General features: G+C 35.9%; 2 protein-coding genes across 2 annotated transcripts; both read left to right on the top strand.

The window, feature by feature from the left end:
- The first annotated feature begins 7,755 nt into the window (after nt 1–7,755).
- Nucleotides 7,756–14,164, top strand: LOC113709273 (wall-associated receptor kinase 5). The gene is made up of 3 exons (XM_027231995.2): nt 7,756–8,702; nt 12,634–12,822; nt 12,909–14,164. The coding sequence occupies exons 1-3, from the start codon at nt 7,766–7,768 to the stop codon at nt 14,048–14,050; spliced, it is 2,268 nt and encodes a 755-aa protein (XP_027087796.1). The 5' UTR covers nt 7,756–7,765; the 3' UTR covers nt 14,051–14,164.
- Nucleotides 14,165–21,923: 7,759 nt separating this feature from the next.
- Nucleotides 21,924–22,655, top strand: LOC140014675 (uncharacterized). Its single transcript, XM_072065761.1, has one exon. The coding sequence runs from the start codon at nt 21,924–21,926 to the stop codon at nt 22,653–22,655; it is 732 nt and encodes a 243-aa protein (XP_071921862.1).
- The last annotated feature ends 618 nt before the right edge of the window (nt 22,656–23,273 follow it).

Raw genomic sequence — 23,273 nt, 5'->3', positions numbered from 1 at the left:
GTCACCCTTGTCACATGAGTTTCAACTCTCCATATTTGTTTCTCAATACTTCATCCAAATCTAACTACAAGTACAATATGGATAAATTACACTAGCTATACTATATTAATGAACTAAAAAAAACTAGTGAAGACTACATTTGATAGTGTTTCTAACCTTCTAAAGTTATGAAAAAAACTCAACAAAGGCCCTATTTATAGAGACTCAAAGTGAGTTGTTTCTAGTTAGCAATTTTATCTCTTGAAATCATCAGAAGTTGTTTCTTGAAGTCACTACACTTTTCTTTACAGCTACAACCGAAATTTTGAGTTGGTGAATAGCTAAAGAAGTTGTGTGAATGCAGAACAAGTTGATGAGCAAGTTGTAGCTGCAATTGAAGAATACGTGACCTCTAAAAACGCCAGCATAAGGTCGCATATTACCCCACGTTTTGCCTCTTTTGCAGATTTTCTCACTTCTGGTTAATTTTCAACTTTACTCTGTTTTTGCACCAATTTCCACTGCTATTTTTTTGATGATGAAGGTTGAACTAACTCTTTTACAAAACATAAAAATTATAGCCCTTTTGAGTTTCCAATGCTTCAAGAATCATCGATAAATGACCAAAATACCCTTGATTAGTCAAAACTTTATTTTAGCTTTCGACAATAGAAATGACCAATTGTATTTTGACATTTTGACTAGGAAAATCATGAACTGGGTTTCTATGCTTCATAAGAATTGCAGAACTGTGTTAGTTTCAAAATAACTCAAGAATCATCTCAATCCGATGCCTGTAACTCGAGATAGTCGAAATATCAACAGGTGTCAAAGCTGTCAAACTCCCTTTCTTTTATATTTGATTGCATTTCCTCTTATGAACATATTAAACTTCATATTCTCTTTAAATCAGTTCAAATCATTAAACACTCATCCAAATATCTCCTCCGTTCATTCCATTTATGATTGAATCATTGAAACCTACAAAAACATGAAGTTTAATAAATTTAATCCATAGAAATGCAATTTGTTACACTTGGACCACAAAATGCATACTTTCACTAGAAACCTAGTTGATTAGCTATAAAAATAAATAAAACACATCAAAATTAAATAATAAAACACACTTAAAACACTCAAAATGCACACTTATCATGAATCCGTCAAGTTATTATATGTAACATGTTCAATCAGAAGCAAGTATCCATCAAAGATAAGGCTCTTTAAAGGATCTAGTTTTCTGTTCTCAAAGCTGATTTGATAAGTTTTTAACAAAATAAAGTCGATTTGATAAGTGGGGTACCGTTCTAGGAGTGAAAGGAAAAGGACTAGGATACCAACAAAACAAAACACTATTGTACCCCTTTGATTGCAAACAGGGCCCAAATGGCTACTCCACCACAGAAGTTGGAGTAACATAATGTGGATGATCAAAAGATCAAGGACTGTGGATCTCGAAGATGAAAATACACTACACCTTCTCTGTGTTAGAGACTTATGGTATTAGTTCATGTCCCCTTTTAACATGATTGCAATGCTACATATTATGCTCAAAGGTAGCAATCATTATGGTACTCAAAACAAAAAAAAAACATATATTCCTAAAACAATATATCATTTCTTAAAGATACGATGACGGTTTGAATTCTTTATTTTACTCTCGACGTGGATATTTAGGCTCCTTAAATTACATTATTTGGCACAAAAAAATTGGATATATTTTTCTAGCACAGTAAGTGTAAAATATTTTTTTATTGCACTAAAAGATTCAGATGCATGACAGCTGATTTCTATTCAAATATTAAATTTTCAAGCCATGCGTCTAGGTCTACTCATATAAAAAAATTTTACACTTAACAGTGTAAGAAAGATAAACTCAAAAAAAGTATTGTATAAGTTATGAGACTCCACAGAATGGCTGCAGTAACAGACCGTATTATTGCTGGACAGAATGATTCAAAATTAGGAAAAATAGCTCAATGATTCTTCGCTAAAAATTTTTGTACTGGATAAAGCGGCTGAGGTTTAATTGAATATATTGAGCCAATAGTTAATTGTATGTATTGTTTTTAAGGTATCGAGGATGGTTGTGTTCTCATCTTAAATTTGGGGACTTTTTCAACTTTGCCCTCCCTAATTTATTAGGGTAAATTACCTTTTACGCTCATGTGATTTGACATTTTATCACATGATTTTCTATAGTTTAGAAACCAATATATAACTCTCTCATAATTTGAACTAAAATATCATCATTAGTTTTTTTTCATTAAAATTAACGGTCAATATTGAAAAGTCAAATAAAAACTAATAAACTAATAGGTTTACCCTTTCACAACTACTTTTTTTTTTATTTTTTCTTCTTTTCTTTTTCCTTTGGAAAGAGAAGAGATGATTTTAAAAACTATGTTTTGACCTATTAAATTGTAATAAATCTTAATTTGTCCCAAATACCAAAAAGAAGAAAAAGTCATAAAAAATATAAATAAAAAAATAGAGAATTAAGTACATTAAAACTAAGAAATAAACAAAAAAGTGACATTGTGGTTAGGTGTTTTTATTTCTTAGTTTTTTATTTTTATTTTCCTTTCCTTTTCCTTTCCTGTTCTAATTATGATTCTATTGTTCGATGATCCACATTAATGAATTTGATCTCAATCTTTGTAGCATCACTAGTGTTTGTACAATTATAAATAGATCATTAGAATCTTGTGGATTTAGTTCATATCATATAAACTAAGAAATGCCATGATAATTTGGAGTTCAACGCATCAATTTTGCAAATTCATATCAATTATATTACTCTTTTTAACTCCTATCCAAAAAGTTAAATCAATTCTGTGATGATTTGTACTTTTATGCTATTAACATATAATATATTAATGCTATACTACACATTTTTTAAAGATTATTATGTTTCTGGCAGGCATTGTATTTTCTAAATTTATATGCATATATATTTTTTATTGTGCCAAAAGATCTCGATGCATGACACCTGATTTCTATTCAAATATTAAATACTGTTTTTGTACATGTGCATGCATCGAGATCCTTTCATATAATTTTTTTTTACACTAATAGTATAAGAAATATAAACTCAAAAATATTACATAGGTTCTAAGTCTCCATAGATTGGATGCGGTGACAACTCATATTATTGCCGGACAGATTGATTCAAAGTTAGCAAAAATAGCCCAATGATTCATCACTAAAAATTTTTGTAGTGGATAAAGCAGCCAAGGTTTAATTGAATATGTTGTGCCAATAGTGGCTCCTCTCCATTAATTGGAAAGGATTTCTCTCCGTTACACCTAAATAACTGTAATTACAATATTATTTTTGAAAATCAAAACCATCCATAATATATTTCTCCAATTGTTTAATGTATACAAAAAATTGAAATTAAATTGATTAAATTTTATAGTTAGACCAAAATTTAAAACTTTTATCATAATTTAACCCATTTTATACAATCAATGCCTATTGTAGATCCAAAATTTTTATGACAACAGATGAAAGCAAAACTAAGAGGTGAAATATGTCCAAGTGTTGAGGCATAAAGTGGAAAGTTTCCCACAACATTTTTTCATCCATTCCACTGAGGTGTGGTAGAGGCACACATAAAGTTCATTAATTGTCTTAATACTTTTAATGATTGGACCAAAATTGGATGGATTTAATAGTTTAGATCACGGGTTTTACAAGTTCTAGTTCAAATCAGTTGAGAGCAAAATGGTCAGTTTATAATTTTTTACACTACAATCTTGTTCGTTTGCAACTTTGTACATCATTTTATTTACACCATGCTTCTACTTATTTACACTTCAGGGACAAACTAATGTAAACTGAAACTTATGTGGCCTCTGATCCTAGAAGTTTAGGGTGTAGTTGAAAATTGGAATTGAAGGTGCAAAGTAGGAATCTGTAACAAGTTATATAAAGCACGATCGAATTATTCATAAAGTTGATATCTAAGCGTGGGAGTACTTCGTCCAAAACTTCTCTCGAACAAAAGTTTTGGACTTCTCAAGTTGATGCAAAAAATTTTTGCCTTTATATTGGTAACCTAGGTTATTATTTGGAGGGAGAAAATAGCAGAGTCAACAAAAGATAGAGCAGAAAGGTGACAGAGAGGAGCCGCAGATTTTGAATTTCCCTCGGTTCATGTTATGAATCGGATCCGATGCATACAACTGAGAGGTCTGTCCTGACTTGTTCGTTGACTTGATTTTTACTACATTATAACTGATAACCTACATATGGTGGAATGAATACCAACATTTCAGTTGAAAAACTCAAATTTACTAAGTTTTGGATTCAAAACCTCTAGTTTCTTGTTGATTTATCTAATAACATTTTTCCCGTTGTTGTGGTGACCTTGAATGCAATTTTCTTTTCGAAAACCATGTACTAATTAAATCTTTCATGAAGTAGTATAGTACTGGCAGATGATTTACTCTATTCTGCAATAAGAACAAAGATAATCTCGATATTTCTCATACTCCTTTCTAAACACGTTAAACATTTAAAAAAAAATATTACTCTTTTGGTAGGCTATGACTTATTTGTAGGATTAACTTATCATAACTTAATTTGTTGGTGTGTGTGTGTGTATGGATCAATGAGCAAAATGACATAACAAAAGAAGTGACGTCCGATTTCTATCAATCAATCTCAAACAATGCCAAATAATAATAGTAATAATAATAATAATAATAACAATAACAATAACAATAATAATATAGCAAAAACAAAGAAAACAAAAATACCTCTTGATAACTTGTGATGACAATTTTTTGTTGCATAGCACACTAGTATTTGATAATTGTAAATGAGATTTAAATATTAACTGTTTTTATTTCAAGCATTTGAAAAATCTATTGGCAACTTGGATTGGTGAAGCAACTTTAGAGACACATCAAATGACGATTATTAGATCTTTAGGTTAAAGTGATTATATAATATGACTCATTAATTAAATGAGTTGTATGGATTTTTTTCAATAAAATAAATGTACATTTTCTTAAGGGTGAAATGCAGTTGTAGTCCCTAATGTTTAGCTTATGTATCAAACTACTTAATGTTTCGATCCAAATAAATGTGGTTTCCAAAATTTTAAATTTTTGGTAGATTTGGGACAATTGACGAAAATTCAACTATGTTTAATGGTCAAAATCAAATAACTATTAGTCAATAGTTTTAATTTTGCACTTTTTGTCTGTAATTATAGGTTTCAATTATTGTAGTCTCTTAAGTTTTAAATAGTGATAATGAGGGAGGGTTTTCGGGTGAAATGGATGTTGATTAAATCTAATAATTACAATTTTAGGGTTTTAGGAATTATAAGAATTAAAAAGTGAAAAAGTTATTTCTTATTCTTTTTTTGTTTTATTTATTCGCGCCACTAATTTCTCATATATTTCTTCTATTAACATAGTTGGTCTCAAATTTAGCATAATATATGTATTTATTGTTTTTCCAATATGAATAATTCATTGATGATGAATTCTATTATTTTTTTTTACATATTTTCATGATTATAAAATCTCAACTAATTAAATAGCCCTTTTAAAAAATAAGTAATATGTACTATATATAAATTAAGTTGATTATCTAATGATTTTTTAGCTTACCACTTGGTTATCATTTAAGTTTCAAGTATGTGTATATATATATTGTAAAATTATATTGTAATATATATATATTGTAAAATTATTTGATGTATTCAATAATATCACTATTGTATATGAACATTCAATAAGGAATTTGAAACTTCATTATTGTAATGTATTTTAATAAGAAGGCAAAACAAGAAAAAAAGGAAGTATTTTCAAAAATTTGTAAAAGCACTTCATTTTAGTAATTACTTTTACTAATCATTTTAATTGCAATTACTAACTATAACCATTTGAAACCTACATCCATAAGTTATTCAAGATTTTGTGTGATAGTAATTAGAATAAAGTCATATTAAAATGAGAATTCATTCTTTTCTTCTTCCACAAAAGCTTTATTTAACTATTTCTTTTAGTGAAACAAGGAAGTTAAACTTTATTTTACAAATTATTTATGTATTGGTATTCAATTGTAACTAATTTCAGTTAGAGATTATCTTTAGGCTAAAGGATTGTGTTGTGTCATGGTGAATTATTTTTAAGGATTTTCATAGGGATTTAAGAATGCATTTGTCATGATTTACTTCAACACACAATTTATTTAATATTAAAACTTCAACAATAACTATTCGAAACTTAAGGTAGCACGTCCAAGTATTAAGGACAAAAAATGTAAAGTCAAACTTTTGATTGATGGCAAATTGATTTTGAATATTAGCTATTGTGATTTTTCTTGAATTATCCTAAATTTGCCTAAAATTAAAAATTTTAGGAACCATTTTTTTTAAACATTAAGGACAAATATAGCATAGAGTCAGAATAGTGAAAACTGCATTTCTTATTTTTGTTAATACGCCTTGTGTTGCAGAGCTAAGAATCACATGAAGGTGACTTCTTTTAATAAGGCGGAGGAGACATTTTTTAATATGAGAGAAAATCATATCTTTTTGAAAGAAAACGACTATTTTTTTACTGACTTTCAATATATATCTTTACATTATACTATACATGAAATACATGTATTATTTCTACTTGTTATGTTGTTAATTAAATCATGCTTTTAAAAATATAAAGAAGCATTCTTTTTATTGTATTTGCCCTTATTGATGCCACTACCCTTAATTATAGATTGAATTGACCGTATGTACATCTCATTAACTTTAGTAATTAAGTAAAGGAAATACTGATGTTTTAACTAATGGTATTATAGAGACTACTTTCCCTTAAACTTCTACTTATATAACATTATAGAAGAATTATGTGAATATTTTTGAAACTTTAAAAGAGTCACGTGATACTAGATGAAATCACAAGGTGGTTTGTACTAACTTACTCTAGAAACAATAAAGATATTACTCCCTCCGTCCCGTTTTGTTAGTCTTGATTTTTTTTTCACACAGATTAAGAAAGTGTAATTAATTTGGTTGGAAACATAAATTTAGATTAATAATTTCCTAAAATACCCTTATGCTAATCACGAAGAGTGCCAATTAATATCAGTTACAGCTAATGGTGCCAATAAATATACCGCCAATAGTGCACCCTGATTGTTTCAATTACCGCCAATAGTGCCAATAAATATCAATTGTGAGAATATGGATGGTTTTTCAAATTTTCACTCATGATTTTGTAAATAATGATGGCATTATTTGTTTCCCTCCTGATATAAATAAATTTCAAAGAATAACAAAGATAGACTTTTCATTTATCTATGTATTGGAAAAGCTCAATGTATTCAATGTAGTGGGTTAGTATTTAATAACAATGTATTAATAACAAGATATTTAATAAGGGTATTTTAGACAATTTGAAAGATTACTACATTCCTTAATGAGAAAGTGGACTACAATTTGGAACAGACGAAAAAGGAAAATAAGACTAACAAAACGGGACGGAGGGAGTATTGTATTAGCCCTCACCAATAATTATTCCTCGACCCCATTACAACCTTTCGATGATCGATTGAATCATTCTTTTCCTTCACTTCTTTTAATATTCTTTTATCTTCACTTTTTAATCTTTTGTGTTGTCTCTGGTGACACTTTTGACATCAACTTTGCCAAAATAAAGATGATGTTCACAATAAAGCACTTTTCTATGTCCCATTTTCCCATAAGCAAGACTCAGGCAACTACTTTAAATAATGGCTTCTCATATCCTATCTCCAATCATGCATGCACTCCACAAATCATACATTCATGAAAAAATTTTGGCAACAAGATATGCATAAGAAAATCACCTCTGGGATTCATCTGATATCCATAATCTCAACACTTTCCCTACTACATGATGCTGCAGCTTCTGTAGCAAAGCCTAATTGCCCTGACAAATGTGGTAATTTGACAGTTCCTTACCCGTTTGGCATCGGAAAAGGCTGCTATCTAAGGAGATCATTTGAAGTTAAATGCAACACCTCATCGTATCCTGCTAGCTTTCCTACAATTTTTGACACCAAGGTCTATGAGATTGCACAACACCATGTTATTGTTCATGGTGACCTTGTTATTCCCTTCGTCTATAATAAGTCATCCGGTGAAAGTGAATATATGGCAGCACCTTACTCCGTATCAAGTGATGATCTGACGGATGATTTCAGTGTTTCGCACACTGAAAACCAATTTGTAGCTATAGGATGTGATATATATGCTTATATCACTGACATCAGGACTAGTGATATTGTCAGCGGCTGTCCATCCTTGTGCAAAAATTCATCGATTAGTCCGATGGGTTCTTCTTCGTATTGCTCAGGAAAACGTTGCTGCAGGGACACTATTCCAAAGGATCTCATAGATATGGCGTTTTACGTGCAGACTATGAATACCTGGGACAGATCATGGGAATCTGATCCATGTAGCTTCGCTATGGTTGTACATAAGGATTTTTCTGACTTCAACAAGTTTAACCTTTCAGACTGTGCCGTCGATTCTCATCGTGCTCCTCTAGCTTTGGATTGGGGAATTGGAAACATTAGCTGCCATGAAGCTATCAAAAATGGTACTTGTATATGTGGGCAAAACAGCGAGTGCATAAATTCAAGTAGAGGGGTGGGATATTCATGCAGATGCCTCACAGGTTATCAAGGAAATCCTTATCTCCACGATGGATGCCAAGGTATAACATAATTATAACTTTATTTTGCAAGTATTAAGTTTACATCTAAGGTAGGATTTTTCTAATGAATAGCTTATGATAATGATAACAGGTTAGTGCACTTCATTTACATCTTATTTGCCGTATAAAAGCATGTAACAATTATTTATTGCCTTATGCAATTCAATCCTTTTCAAGTTTAACTTCACTTTTTGAGACCATTTGATTTCTTCTTTTTTTTCATTTTTTTTTTTGGTAAAGCGCAAAATAAGTTACCAAAAATTTCAAAATCTCATCTGATCGACTACTTTTGGTGTCAAATAAGACACTAAACTATTAGAATGCTCCATTGTGACTATTCAATCTAATAAATCGCTAAAGTCAAAGGGAAGATGCTGCAATTTACGAGATACTACATGCGTCGTTGCATTATTGGCATAGTACTACATTAAAATTAGAGTGCATGGAGCTAAATTGCAAAACTACGGAAAGTTGGGTTAGAAATACAAAACAAGAGAAAATTGAAAGACTTGACTTCAATTTTTGAAATACGTTGTCATCTGTCCTAAGACAAAATAATGGCTGCTGGTGTGTGGGTTTCCATTAGAAAAAAATGAAGAAAATAATCTCTTGTTTGTAACTATTGTCTTCACAACATACATGGATGCAAAGTCATTATAAATTAAAATCCTTTTTTTCATTTAACAAGCATAAAAAGCCTCAATAGTTCTTTGTTTACTTCAAGTTACAATATACCAGAAAATGTTTGGATGAAATTGAGTTTGATTCATGTTAGAAGTTTGTTTTATCATGTTGAAGTGGTGATCTTAATGTAGTAATGGATGGAATTTTAGATGGTTTAAAAAAAGAAAATAAAAAAAAAAGAAGATAGTCACTTGGACTTGACCATGTGGGAATTTACTTAATAAGGAATTTGGTTACCCAAGACCCGCTGTAGGTAGGGCCATCATCTAAACTTCTTGTCCTTGGGCTCTATACTTGGTCTTACCACTTTGTTTTTTTTTTGACAAGAAGTTCACAAGTAACACCAAAATTAACCCCACAAGATACAAGACTTTTGGTTGCACCCATAGAACTTAAGTACTACTCACACACACACTCAACAAACGATGTGGAGAATGTGCTTTTAACATAGTTATTAAACCCAACCCGGGAAGGAACCCGGCGAAGGAGGTTGGTCAATGGGTTATTGGTTCAACTGGTAGGTGAGCGGTTGAACCGGTGGGTCACTAAATATATTTAAATATTATATTTCATAATATTTTATATAAGATATATGATATAAATTGTAATAAATAATGTCATAGCAAAAACTCATTTAATTTAATTTGCTATAAAATAATTAATTCATATAAGAATCAATCAAATATAAAGTTATTTAGTAATATACCAAACTTCAAGTGTAAAATTTTATCTATATTTAGTGTAATTATCTAACTTATTTATGAATTTTAAGTGTAAAAAATTATTAAAAATAATATTTGTCTTTAAAATGAATTATGTATATGTTATTTTGAAATCCATTTTATAACTTATAGAGTTTGAAGGGTAATAAATTTTTATTAAAAGATTCCAATATATTTGTTTTAGAGAAAAAAAAAAGATAGAATTGAAAAAATATTTATATATTATAATAAAGCTAATTTATTAGCATATTTCGAAGTAGCCTGGTGGTAAGTATGTTGTAGTGTTGGGTAGAGGTCTGAGGTTCGAACTCCAACAAAAGCAATAAAATTTTTTCACAAAACCGGGTTCAGGACAAAACTGGCCGGGTTTCCGGTTTAATCCGGTCGGACCGCCGGATCGTTGACTAGTCAACAATTCCCTTGCTCAAACGATCTGATTTGAAACCCGACCCGGTCCAATGACCGGTTCACCGGTTTGACCGATTCGACCACCGGGCCGAATCAGGTTTAATAACTATGGTTTTTAGTAAATACTTGTCCTGATGGTCCCAATAAACCCCTTTGTGAAGAGATACCCCTTTTCTAAGGGTATATACAAGTTGAGCCGAGGTCAAATAGTACTACACTAGAACTCGACTCGAACACTATTGACATTTTACTCCACTTGAGTTTGAACTCAAGAGTAGAGGATCGAACTCAACTCGCTAAAGTGGTAAAAAAAAAAAAACTTGAACTTGACTCGAGTCAAAATCGAGTCATATCAAGCTCAAGTACTCGATGTTGTTTTAAAAAATAAAGTTCAATCAAACCCCATTTTTGAGCCTTTAAGCTCGAAACCTAGAGAATGAAATTGAATTGTGTTTATTTCAAAATTTATTACCTTTTTACCATTAAAGAATTTTATTAAGTATGTAAATCAACTTGAAAATTAATCTGAAAGCATAAACTCTTAGTGATAATTTTCTATTTAAAAATATATATTATTTAAATTAATAAATACTCGACAAGTAGTTCATCGAGTTCGAGTAGCACTTGAAACTCGACTTGCTTTCCAGTCGAGTAGTTTGAGCTTGGACTCGAACTTGGTTAACCCGAATTCGAACCAAGCAGTTGACTGAATTGCTGGCCACCTATTCAAAACCAGCCCTACTCCCGGAAGTTACAGGTCTATTTCACCAAGTTACTTAGAAAGAATTGTCTTGAACTCTTTTGGTATTCCCTACGTACCCACTAATCCTTGGACTTACTAATTATCTGTTGACTAGGTGAAATGGCAAACATGTCTTGTGGATGTCTTGTCTCGTCACGAGCTGAAAATTCCATCTCACTTAATAGATGTATTAAGATGGGATGGTCAAAATAGCACATCTCAGGAATTCGGTTGGCTAACACGCAAAATAGTATAGTGGGTCAAATCGAATTTGAAAAAAATTTGGTGACTCGTGATGCACTTTACCTTGCTTCTGTTTGGCCCCAAAAAATGTTAACATATTACCGATCCATCTTATGAACCAAATTATTAGTTTCAACCAACAAATTAGCATTATGCTGAGCAAATGAGGATAGCGAAATGGGAAACTAATGCTCCCCTCAACAAAATTTTTCCTAGACGTCTGCAAAGACCCATGAACTTCTGCACGCATTTGCGGCCGGATCGGTTGAAAAGCCACTCATAAGGGATGGGTTTGCATGTTGAGATCAAACAATTAAGCTGTGCTTTTATAACAATACAAAATATTTTGAAAAAGAAGAGTAAACTTTGCAGGAGCCTTATCCCATTTTACAATATATATATGTGTGTGTATGAGAAAAGTTTTGCTTATTTCATTTTTTAAAAAATTTTGTTGCTGTCCAAACTTGATTGAAGGTATCAATGAGTGTGTAATCTGCCTATGATTAAGGAATAAATAAGAGACTATATACTCCCTCCGTCCCGTTTTGTCAGTCTTGTTTTCCTTTTTCGTCTGTCCCAAATTGTAGTCCACTTTCTCATTAAGGAATGTAGTAATCTTTCAAATTGTCTAAAATACCCTTATTAAATATCTTGTTATTAATACATTGTTATTAAATACTAACCCACTACATTGAATACATTGAGCTTTTCCAATACATAGATAAATGAAAAGTCTATCTTTGTTATTCTTTGAAATTTATTTATATCAGGAGGGAAACAAATAATGCCATCATTATTTACAAAATCATGAGTGAAAATTTGAAAAACCATCCATATTCTCACAATTGATATTTATTGGCACTATTGGCGGTAATTGAAACAATCAGGGTGCACTATTGGCGGTAACTGATATTTATTGGCACCATTAGCTGTAACTGATATTAATTGGCACTCTTCGTGATTAGCATAAGGGTATTTTAGGAAATTATTAATCTAAATTTATGTTTCCAACCAAATTAATTACACTTCTTAATCTGTGTGAAAAAAAAACCAAGACTAACAAAACGGGACGGAGGGAGTATAATCTTTTCTTTTCTTTTTTTTTTTGGGTTGTGTCCAATCTTGATTGAAGATATCAATGAGTGTGGATCTCCTGAAAAGAATGAGTGCCCCCAGGAGGCTCGCTGCGTTAATACTCCAGGCAGCTACCACTGCACCTGTCCACCAGGTTACCACAAAGGGAGAAATTTTGGTCCATCATCACCACATGCATGCCTGCCAGATAGAGCGAGACGAGCAATGCTTATGTTCATTTCTTTAGGTACATTTCAACACCATTAAGTCCTCTCCTTGGTAGAGCTTTTCATTAAGACTTCATCCCAAAGATACACTTTTTTTTTTTGACAGGGATTGGACTGGCAGCTGGCTTTCTAATCTTGGTATCAATCTTCATTTGGGTGCACCGTAAACTTAAGAGAATAGAAGAAGAGAAAGCCAAAAAGAGGTTCTTCAAGACAAACGGTGGATTGTTGTTACAACAGCAACCATCTTCAAGTCAGGGAAGTTTATCAGAGACAAAGCTTTTTGTCACACAAGAGCTGGAAAAGGCAACAGACAATTTCAATGAAAGTCGTATTCTAGGCCAAGGAGGACTTGGTACCGTCTACAAAGGAATGCTATCAGATGGTACTATTGTCGCCGTGAAGAAATCAAACAAAATTGATCAGTGTAGAGTGTCACAGTTTATCAATGAAGTTGTCATTCTCTCACAGATAAATCACAGACACATAGTGAAATTATTAGGTTGCTGTTTGGAAACTGAAGTTCCATTGCTTGTTTATGAATATGTGTCAAATGGCACCCTTTCACAACACCTTCATGATGACCCTGGTGCCGGAATGATCAATTGGGAGAATCGTCTGCGTATTGCAGCGGAAGTTGCAGAAGCACTTGCTTATTTGCACTCGTATGCTTCTACAGCCATTTTCCACAGGGATATAAAGTCAAGCAACATATTGTTGGATGAGAACTATAGGGCAGTGGTCTCAGATTTCGGGCTTTCGAGGTCAGTGCCTATTGATAAAACACACTTAACTACGCTAGTCGGAGGCACATTTGGTTACTTAGACCCAGAGTACTTCCGGTCAGGGCAACTCAACGATAAAAGTGATGTTTACGCTTTTGGCGTAGTTCTTGCCGAACTTTTAACAGGGCAAAAGGCTGTTTCTTCAGATAAATCGGATGAAGGTCTGGTTATTCGGTTTAGAGAAGCAGTAAAGGAGAATCGATTATTTGAAACTCTGGATAAAATGGCTGCGGATGAAGGACTAGAAGAGGAAATTCTTGCTGTTGTTAGGCTTACCAAAAGATGCCTAAAACTCAATGCGAGGAAAAGGCCAAGCACGAGGGAAATAGCTACTGTACTTGAACAATTGAGGATAAAAGAAGGGTCAATTGCTAGAGAAAGTTTACAGGATGGTTATTGCTCCCTGAGTGAAAGATCTTATTGCTGCAATGTTGATTCCATTACTGAAGATAGCCTAGAGTAGTTTTAGATGCACTCATGGAAGTTTTCTTTGTTTCTGATTCTTGTGTAACTACAGAAAAATACTTGTGCTTTTTTTTTTTTTTTTTTTGATTAGCTTTATGTTCTGTTTGACAAATAGGTTCTCATGATCCCTCAACCCCCCTTCTCCCCCAAAAAAACTGTTAAGTCTTTCTTCCCAAAAAAAAATGAAGTTTTCTATACTAATTGGGAGTACATGCTTTGTATTTTATATCTTACTTTTTTTTTTTGTCGAAACGATAAGATGATTTCATTGCTTTAAAGGTAAAAAATTACAAGTACGAGCAACGGCTCGATCGAACTGTACACACTAGTGTTCAAAGACACTGAGGAAGCTATCGCTCCTCATCCACAATAATGCTTAAAGCATCAACACTCATTTTTTTACTGACTATCATTTCTTCTTCCCTATTCAAACCAAAAGAGCACATGCGAAACAATCTCTGTAACTGAGAGATGTCTTCAAGTACTGTTGCCATTCTGCTGTCCGCTGGACTCTGGTGTTTCAATTGTCTCCACAGTTCTTTGTTACCAACTCTCAGCTTAAGATTGCTCCACTTACGATGCACTGCTTTACACAGCACTAGTTTCAGCACCAGAGCTTCATCTAGGAGTTTGTTTCCAGAACTGATGTCTTTCATTACCCACCCTATCATCGTATTGCTTGCAAAAAACTTAACTGTGACTCCAATTCCCATGAATAGCTGCTCTTGTTTCATGGTTGTAGACACCTCCATTAGCACTTCTCCTTCCTTTACATAACTCTGATCCTGAGTTTCTTGCCTAGGGGCTGTTTCTTCTGTGCTCTCTCCTTCCCTCTTGTACTCTAGCTGCTGCTGCTCTAGCCAATCAGAATGTGCTTTCCTTATATATTTGAAGGGAGGATCAACGGTAGTGTTCTCGAATTCTCTTTTGTTTCTTTCTTTCCACACCTGCCACAGGATGTTCGCAGTTAAGCCAATGTGTTCCATCCCTTCTGTCCTGTGCCTTGCTTCTGAGATTCTTAGCCACCACATTTTGAAATCTCCCTGCTGCTCCTTTGCTCCATCCCACTGAATGGGAGAAGCCTTCCATATGTTTTCTGTGTGGGGGCAAGTCAGCAGAAGATGTTCAACTGTTTCTTGTGCTGTTCCACACATCTTACATATCGGATCCCCCATCACCGTTCGTCTATACACTGCTGCTTTCACAGGCAGAGCACCGTGAATACATTTCCATATGAAAAACTTGATTTTATGTTTGATGTTTAACCTCCAAAGTGTATTCCACATCTGAGCTAAATGCGAATCACTTACTGTATAGCTAGAGCTAGCTCCTCCCTGCCTGCACCTATCTCTCTTTCTGTGTTGCTTCATCAGAAACTTATAACCAGAATTGACAGTGTACACCCCTCCCTCCTTTGGTTGCCAGTAGAAGCTATCCTCCCTATCAGCCAGGCTCAGAGGAATAGCTAGAATTTTTTGAGCATCACTTCTATTGAAATATCTGAATATAATATTTCTGTTCCACCTATGCTGACTGATAAGCTCCTCTACCTTTTCCAGCTCACAATGATTCCCTCGACTGGTAGTTGGTTTCCCTGTTTCAGTGTCTGGGATCCACTTGTGTCTCCAAATATTTGTACTCCTTCCATTTCCTATCCTTCTAATCATTCCAGCAGTGATTAAACTTCTTGCCCCCATGAGTCCTTGCCAAATCCAGGATGCATTTTTGGAGATGTTGCACTGCAGAATGGATTCCTGTGGAGAATATCTGGATTTCAACACCTTACTAACCAACAGATTTGGTTTAGTAAGTATCCTCCAAACTTGTTTTCCTAGCAGCGCTTGATTGAAAGCTTCAATATCCTTAAATCCTATACCTCCTGCACTTTTGGCCTTTGCCAATCTTTCCCAAGACAACCAGTGCATTTTATTCTTGCCATTAGCTTCACCCCACCAAAAGTTGGCCATCAAAGCACGGATATCTTTGCACAACCTTCTGGACAGCTTAAAACAAGACATCACGTATGTAGGCATTGCCATTACAACTGCATTCAGTAGCACTTCCTTACCTGCTGGACTCAGAAGTTTGTTTTTCCAATTCTGGCATCTTTTCCTAATATTGTCCCTCACAAAGCCAAAGATCTGCTCTTTAGACCTTGACACTACCATTGGAAGTCCCAGGTATTTGCCTTGTTTAGCCTCTACCATTCCTCCTAAGGTCAGGCATACCTCCTTCTTCTGCTCATCATCCATATTTTTTGCTAAAAAAAACTGCTGATTTGTCCAGATTGACCAATTGCCCCGAGGCCTTTTCATATGTTTTCAACACCTTCATGATTTCCTCCGCCTCATTCTTATTAGCCTTACAAAATATGATAGAATCATCCGCGAAAAATAGATGTGTTAACATAGGACCATGTCTGCTGATTTTTAGTCCCTGGATTCTTTTGCTTTCCTCAGCTCTTTTTAGCAGATTTGAGAAGCCCTCTGAACAGATTAGAAACAGGTATGGAGACAAGGGATCTCCCTGTCTTATCCCTCTTTCTGGTGTCACAAAGCCTTTGATCTCACCGTTACAGTTGAAAGAGTAACTCACTGTCTTCAAACAGCTGTGGATCCAGTTAATCCATTTTGAGCAGAAACCCATCTTTTCCATCATATCCATCAAGCATTGCCACTCCACCCTATCATAAGCCTTTGCCATGTCCAGTTTGATAGCCATGTAGCCCTCTTTCCCTTGTCTTTTATTTTTAAGAAAATGCATGTACTCATGAGCAATGATCACATTGTCTAAAATCTGTCTTTCTGGGATGAAAGCAGATTGAGTTTTGCTGATACACAAGTCCAGAACAGATTTCAGTCTATTAGCCAAAATTTTTGATATGATTTTATAGAGCACACTACAGAGACTGATAGGCCTGAAATTTTTCAGATAGGTTGGGTGCAGAATTTTGGGAATAAGGGATATCACAGTATGATTAACTGATTTGAGCATGTGACCTGAGTGAAAAAACGCTTTTACAGCAGGAATGATGTCACTTTTAATAGAGTTCCAAAATTTCTGAAAAAACAAAGGTGTCATTCCATCTTGTCCAGGAGCTTTTTCTGGATTCATAGAGAACAAAGCCTCGTGGATTTCATCCTCCATTACTTCTTTGGTTAGCTTATCATTCATCTCCTGTGTGATATAGTGTGGAATTCCCTCTAAAATTTCTGTCATTTCCCCCTTCCCTCCACTCATAAAAAGGTCCTTAAAGTACTCAGAAATTTCAGTCACGACCTCCTCTTCATTAGCTGTCCAAGATCCATCTTCTCTTTGTAACCTGTTCAATCTATTACTGACTCGCCTCCCCTTGACTGAAGAGTGAAAAAATCTAGTATTTTTATCCCCATCTCTCAGCCAGCTGATTCTGGACTTCTGACTCCAGAAAGCTTCTTCCTCCTTGTAGGCATTAGCCAATTTACTCTTGAGATCCTGAAGTTCCTCTTTTTTGTTTGCAACAACAGCATTTCTAGCCTTCTCCAGATCCTGCTTAAGGCCATCAATTTTACTCCTAGAGTTAGCTTGGATAGTATTTTTCCATTTTAAGAGTTCAATTCTGCAATTTCTAACCTTTCTAGTAACTTTGAACATTTTAGATCCCTGTTCCTCTCTATTCTTACTGTGAGTCTTCACAGTTATGTTTTATCAAAGATTAAAAAAATGAAAAGTCATCGAAACCTTTCTCATAATTCATTTAGCCAACTTTCGGTATTTTCCATATCGATTGACCCACTAAATTTGCTAAGTCAAAAGAGAAGAAGTTCATGGAACGCCATTGTCACTTCATTAATGAAGACTATTATAGTGGGCTAAACGAGATTTCAGAAAAGTTTAGTGCTAGATGATACATTTGCTTAGAAAATTTCATGGAAACTGAAGAAGAACTAAGAAAAAGAAAATTTTAGCAAAAAGTTATTGCACAAATTATCCTTATGTTCCTAAACTTTTGAAAAGTAATAGAAGTAATTCAACAAGGAATAACTAGACCTATATCTTTTTTAAAAAGAGAGAGAGAAAGAAAAATTATAAAAAATAGTCTTAGCAAAACCTATAAGAAATATTATAATGGCAAATTGGTAAAGATAAATTTTAAAGAATTCACGGAAAACGTAGAATTTCTTAGAAAAGAAATTGAGTAATTCGCTTCTAATAAAAACCATTTTCTTTTGGAGGGAGGGTTGAATTGGATGGTAAGATGGGAGGGATTGTAAGTAGGTAGTCCTCAATTCAAGACCTCCTACTTATTAAAAAAAGAGAAAAGAAACGTTTTCTTTTGTACTTTGTTTCTCGTTAATCAACATAATATTTTGTTACAATTTTTGCCATGACTCTTTTTTGTAGTTTTTCTTTCTATTTCTTTTGTAATATGAATCTACTATTTATTTTTGATAAGTGCACATTTTGTGCATTTTAAGTGTATTTTGTTATTTACATGATCAATGACGGATGAAATTTATCTCTTACAAACGTTATTACTGCTAGCCGTCTAACCCTAGCCGTCTAACCCTGAGTACGAAACTGCGGCTGGTTCCGGCCACCAGTGCCGCTGATGGTTGAGGCGGCGGCCCAACCCTCTTCTGAGGGTGGGCAACCTTCTGAGTCGCCGGTCTTTTGAACGAAGACATTCTCCGAACTGTTCTCTTCTCCCCAGCAACGGGCTTCAATCACAGCGACGCTGTCGACCCACCGTGGGGAGCCAGCGGTATCCTTCTCTCCCTCTGCCATTGAAGCTGTCGCACTACCTTTCCGGTTTGCACTGGTAGGCAAGTTTTCCCGGGCCAGACCTCGCATGGAGGATATTAAGAAATTCTTTTGCTCGCTGGATTTAAAGGACGCCTTCTCCGTGGGTTTGTTGGATGCGCGGCACGTCCTGATTAAGCTGCACAATGAATCAGATTTTTTGCGAGTTTGGACGCGCAATGTGTGGTATGTATTTGGGAGCCCCATGAGGGTGTTCAAATGGTCCTCTACCTTCCATGTTGATAGGGAATCCTCATTGGTATCCGTCTGGTTCAGCCTTCCAAAGCTCCCAGTGCACTTGTTTGATAAGCAATGTCTGTTCCAGATAGTGTCTTACCTGGGGCGGCCGCTATTCATTGATTCGGAAACTGCGGCGATAAGCAGACCCAGCGTGGCTCAGGTCTGTGTTGAGGTTGATCTCCTAAAGGATTTGCCACCACGGGTCTGGATTCAGATAGGAGAGGGGCACGACTTCTGGCAGCCGCTCAATCCAGAGAGCATGCCGAAATACTGTGATCACTGGGGTGAATTCTCAGTTTATGATGGAAAAAAAAAAGAATTCTACAACGAGGGCGGTTCTTGGGTTTGTTTCCACAAAAGAGGGTCTTCGCATTCTGAAAATGCGAGCTCACTGAGCTCGCATTCCGGGAATGCGAGCTCACATTGAGCTCGCATTCTCGCACTACATACCGCCAAGACCCATTTCGAAAAAAAAAAGACAAAAGTGAGTGGGAGAAGCAGAACGCAATATCGAAACATAGCTGCCGAACATCAAAACAAAGATTTCGGAATTGTCGAACAGCAAAACAAAGAAAACAAATAACATGCACTTCATAAAAATAACTTATATAATTTTTTTAAATAACATTGCGTTATGAAATTTCTAAAATTACAGTTGAAATTGTAACAGATATTAATGACTATTAACTATTAGATTCTTATAACTAAAATTCGTCGGTGTCAACAAATAAATACGATTCATTAATAACAAAGGAAAATTAGAATTTGATAAAAAAAATTTATTTGATAAAAAATGAAAAAAAGTTAGTATTTTATTCATAAAATATAGTCAATACCTTACATGTTAACAATTTCATTCTATTTTTTCATTGATATATGAAAAAGAAAGAACTATGCATGTGTACTTTTTCCACCATTTAAATGTATTATAATAAAATAACGTATTTTCAACCGTACAATTACCAATTTTTTTTAATATAAAAGAAATATGATTTTTTTTAGAACACATATTTGATGACTTTAGGCACGTGCAAGTTTTAAAATAAAAAAATTTATTCCTCTGCTAATTACAGATTTTAAATAACATTTCTTTAACATTTCTCCGAAATATAAGATTTTAGTAGAGCTTTTAAAATAAGATTTTACTACCGACAGCATTTTAGTAAAGGCAAATTCTACAAAACAAACAACATTTTCTGAAAAAGATACATTTTGGTGGGAGCTCGTAAATTTCATTTTAAATTTTTTTTCTAGCAAGTTTGAATTTAATTTTCTGAAAGTCATACTTATAAATGCGAAATCTAACAAAAAAATTAAATACAATTTTTGGAGGTCAAATTTATCAAATGCGAGCTATTTGAAAAATTTTATTTAGCTCTTACTATTTTCTGGAAAAAATTTAATGAGAGCCCAAAAAAAAAAAAAAATATCAGGGTGAGCTCTATTGAGCTCGCATTCGTGGAATGCGAGCTCAATAAGCAGAGCTCGCATTCGCAAAATGCGAAGACCCCCCCTACGGAATACCCAATCAAAATCACCCCTTTTGTAGAATTTTTTTAAAATTCATCACAAAATTAGAAATTTCTCGTGATCACTGCTACCACCAAGGCCATGACCAAACAGAGTGCCGCATCAAGCACCCAGAATTACGACCGAAACTCTCTCACGAAGAGGTGAAGATGGTGTCACGCAAGAAGGTTGCGCTGGCTGCTGGATCTGCGAGGGAGGCTTCAGCTCTGGTAGGAGATCAGGGAGAAGCCTCACAGTTGGCTTTTGTCGTCGTTAGGGCAGGGGACAGTTCGGCGCTGGGTTCGGCAGCGGTGGGTGGAGGACCTGCTGGTGCGAAACCTGCTGCCGCTGGTGCGCATGAGCAGGCTGCGCGACCTGTTTTTGCTGCTGCTGCGCTTGGGCAGGCTGAGGCCCATGTTCAGGAGGGACTCCTGGATGGTTCTGAAATCCCTGATGCGGCTGGCGAGGTTGGTTCTGTGGAGGGGACAACGGAGCAGCCTGTTCCTTTCCTTGCTTTGGAGGTGGGTGTGACGTCTCCACCAACCTCTATTGGTGCGGTTGCTCCTGAGCCTGGATTGGGGGCTGGTGATGAGCCTATGCTGTGTGGCGTTGGCCCAGAGCCGTGTGAGGTACCAGGGGAGGACGGGAGTGTGGTGCAGCTGCCCGTTTCAGTAGGAAATCTCTCACCGCGAGGTCAGCCTACTATTGAGGTGGTGCTGCCAAGTGTCTCAAACGATACTCCGTGTGTGCGGGATGACTCACTCCAGGCGGTCCGAAAGCACAAGGGCTATCGCTCAATAGTCCCGTCAGATAGGACTCTCCGCTCTTCAATACCCAAATCGCATAATTCCTTCCAAGCATTGTCTGATGATTAGCTCGCTCTTCTGGAATATAAGAGGTTTGTCCAAACCTTCTCATTTTAGACGACTTCGCAAAATTATTTCGCAGAATCACATTCAACTCCTGGTAGTTTGTGAAACTCGAGTGAATTTTATGCTCGCGGAAGGTTTTAGGTAGAAGCTCCATTTTGACACTGAAGTTAGTAATACTTCTGGCTCTTTATGGTTGTTTTATAATGACCCGTTTAAGTTGGTGATGGTGGGTGAGAGGGTGCAGCATGCATCGTTTCTTGTTTATCATAATTGTCTTCCCATCCATTTGACTGTCTCCGTCGTCCATGCATTGTGCACGAGGGAGGAGAGACGGGCATTGTGGAGGGATCTGTTGCGGGACAAGCCTCTGCATGGGCCGTGGCTTGTTGGTGGGGACTTCAACGTTGTGATTGATGCGGGGGAAAAGAAAGGAGGTTTGCCTTTCCGTTTATCGGAAGCGCTTTGGTGATGGTGGGTGAGAGGGTGCAGCATGCATCGTTTCTTGTTTATCATAATTGTCTTCCCATCCATTTGACTGTCTCCGTCGTCCATGCATTGTGCACGAGGGAGGAGAGACGGGCATTGTGGAGGGATCTGTTGCGGGACAAGCCTCTGCATGGGCCGTGGCTTGTTGGTGGGGACTTCAACGTTGTGATTGATGCGGGGGAAAAGAAAGGAGGTTTGCCTTTCCGTTTATCGGAAGCGCTTGATTTCTTGGACTGCATGTCTTCTGCGGAGCTGTTTGATGCTGGTTTCTCTGGCTCCTCGTATACGTGGTGTAATAATCGCTTGGGTCGGGCAAGAATTTGGAAGCGACTGGACCGGCTCTTACTTAATGCCTCATGCTATGATGCTGGTCTCGCAGTGTCGGTCTCCCATCTTGCTAGGGACCCGTCAGACCACTCCCTCATCTTGTTCTCTATCACGTCACGAGTGGAGGGGAAGCCCCGCTCCTTTCGATTTATAAATGCATGGATGTCCCATTCTGGCTTTAGGGATGTTGTTCAGGCCTCCTGGCAGCAAGGGTGTTATGGCTCTCCTTTCCAAATAGTTTGTTCTAAGTTGTCCCGCCTAAAAACGGATATTAAAAGCTGGAATAAACGGTGTTTCGGGAACATTCTTGGCAACACGAGGCGGGCAGAGGAGGCCGTACTTGCAGCGGAGAAGCGGTTGGAGGAGGATGGGTCAAGTGATGCCTAGGAGACATTACAACGTGCCAATGTTGAGTGGCGGCGGTGCTTGCTAGTGGAGGAGAATTTTTGGAGGCAAAAAGCGAAGGTCCGATGGCTAGAATTGGGGGACAAGAACACTAAGTTCTTTCACTCAGTAGTTAAGCAGAGGAGATTACAATCATTTGTTCATCGGATCCAGGATGAGCAAGGCAACTAGATCGATTCGGAGGATGGCATAGGTGACGAGGCGGTTCGGTATTTCTCATCACCCTTCTCGGCGGAGCCTACCTCTTCTTGGGATTTATCACCTATTATCCCCAAGTTACTCCAGGCTTCTGATAATGAGACGTTGGAGGGGGTTCCTACGATGGAGGAGGTGCGACGCGTGATTTTTGCTATGGATGGGGATAGTGCCGCGGGACCTGATGGGTACCCAGGTAAGTTTTTCACTTTTGTTTGGGACATCATTGCTCAGGACATTTATAATGGTGTTGTCAGTTTCTTCTGTGGAGCGGAGGTGCCGAGGAGGGTCACAACAACTTTCATTGTGTTAATTCCCAAGGTGCAAAACCCAGCTTCTTTTGCACAGTTTCGGCCTATAAGCCTGTTCAACTTTCTCAACAAGGTGCTATCTCGAATTCTGGCA

This window comes from Coffea arabica, chromosome 9e, assembly GCF_036785885.1.
Source record: "Coffea arabica cultivar ET-39 chromosome 9e, Coffea Arabica ET-39 HiFi, whole genome shotgun sequence".
NCBI lineage: Eukaryota > Viridiplantae > Streptophyta > Magnoliopsida > Gentianales > Rubiaceae > Coffea > Coffea arabica.
This window is presented reverse-complemented; position numbering and strand designations above follow the sequence as displayed.

Excerpts from the sequence above, each read along its gene's own strand:
- LOC113709273 (XM_027231995.2), top strand. The coding sequence starts at position 7,766 with ATGCACTCCACAAATCATACATTCATGAAAAAATTTTGGCAACAAGAT. Across the intron at positions 8,703-12,633 it reads TCTCCACGATGGATGCCAAG|ATATCAATGAGTGTGGATCT; the intron begins GTATAACATAAT and ends TCTTGATTGAAG. Across the intron at positions 12,823-12,908 it reads GCTTATGTTCATTTCTTTAG|GGATTGGACTGGCAGCTGGC; the intron begins GTACATTTCAAC and ends TTTTTTTGACAG.
- LOC140014675 (XM_072065761.1), top strand. The coding sequence starts at position 21,924 with ATGGTGGGTGAGAGGGTGCAGCATGCATCGTTTCTTGTTTATCATAAT.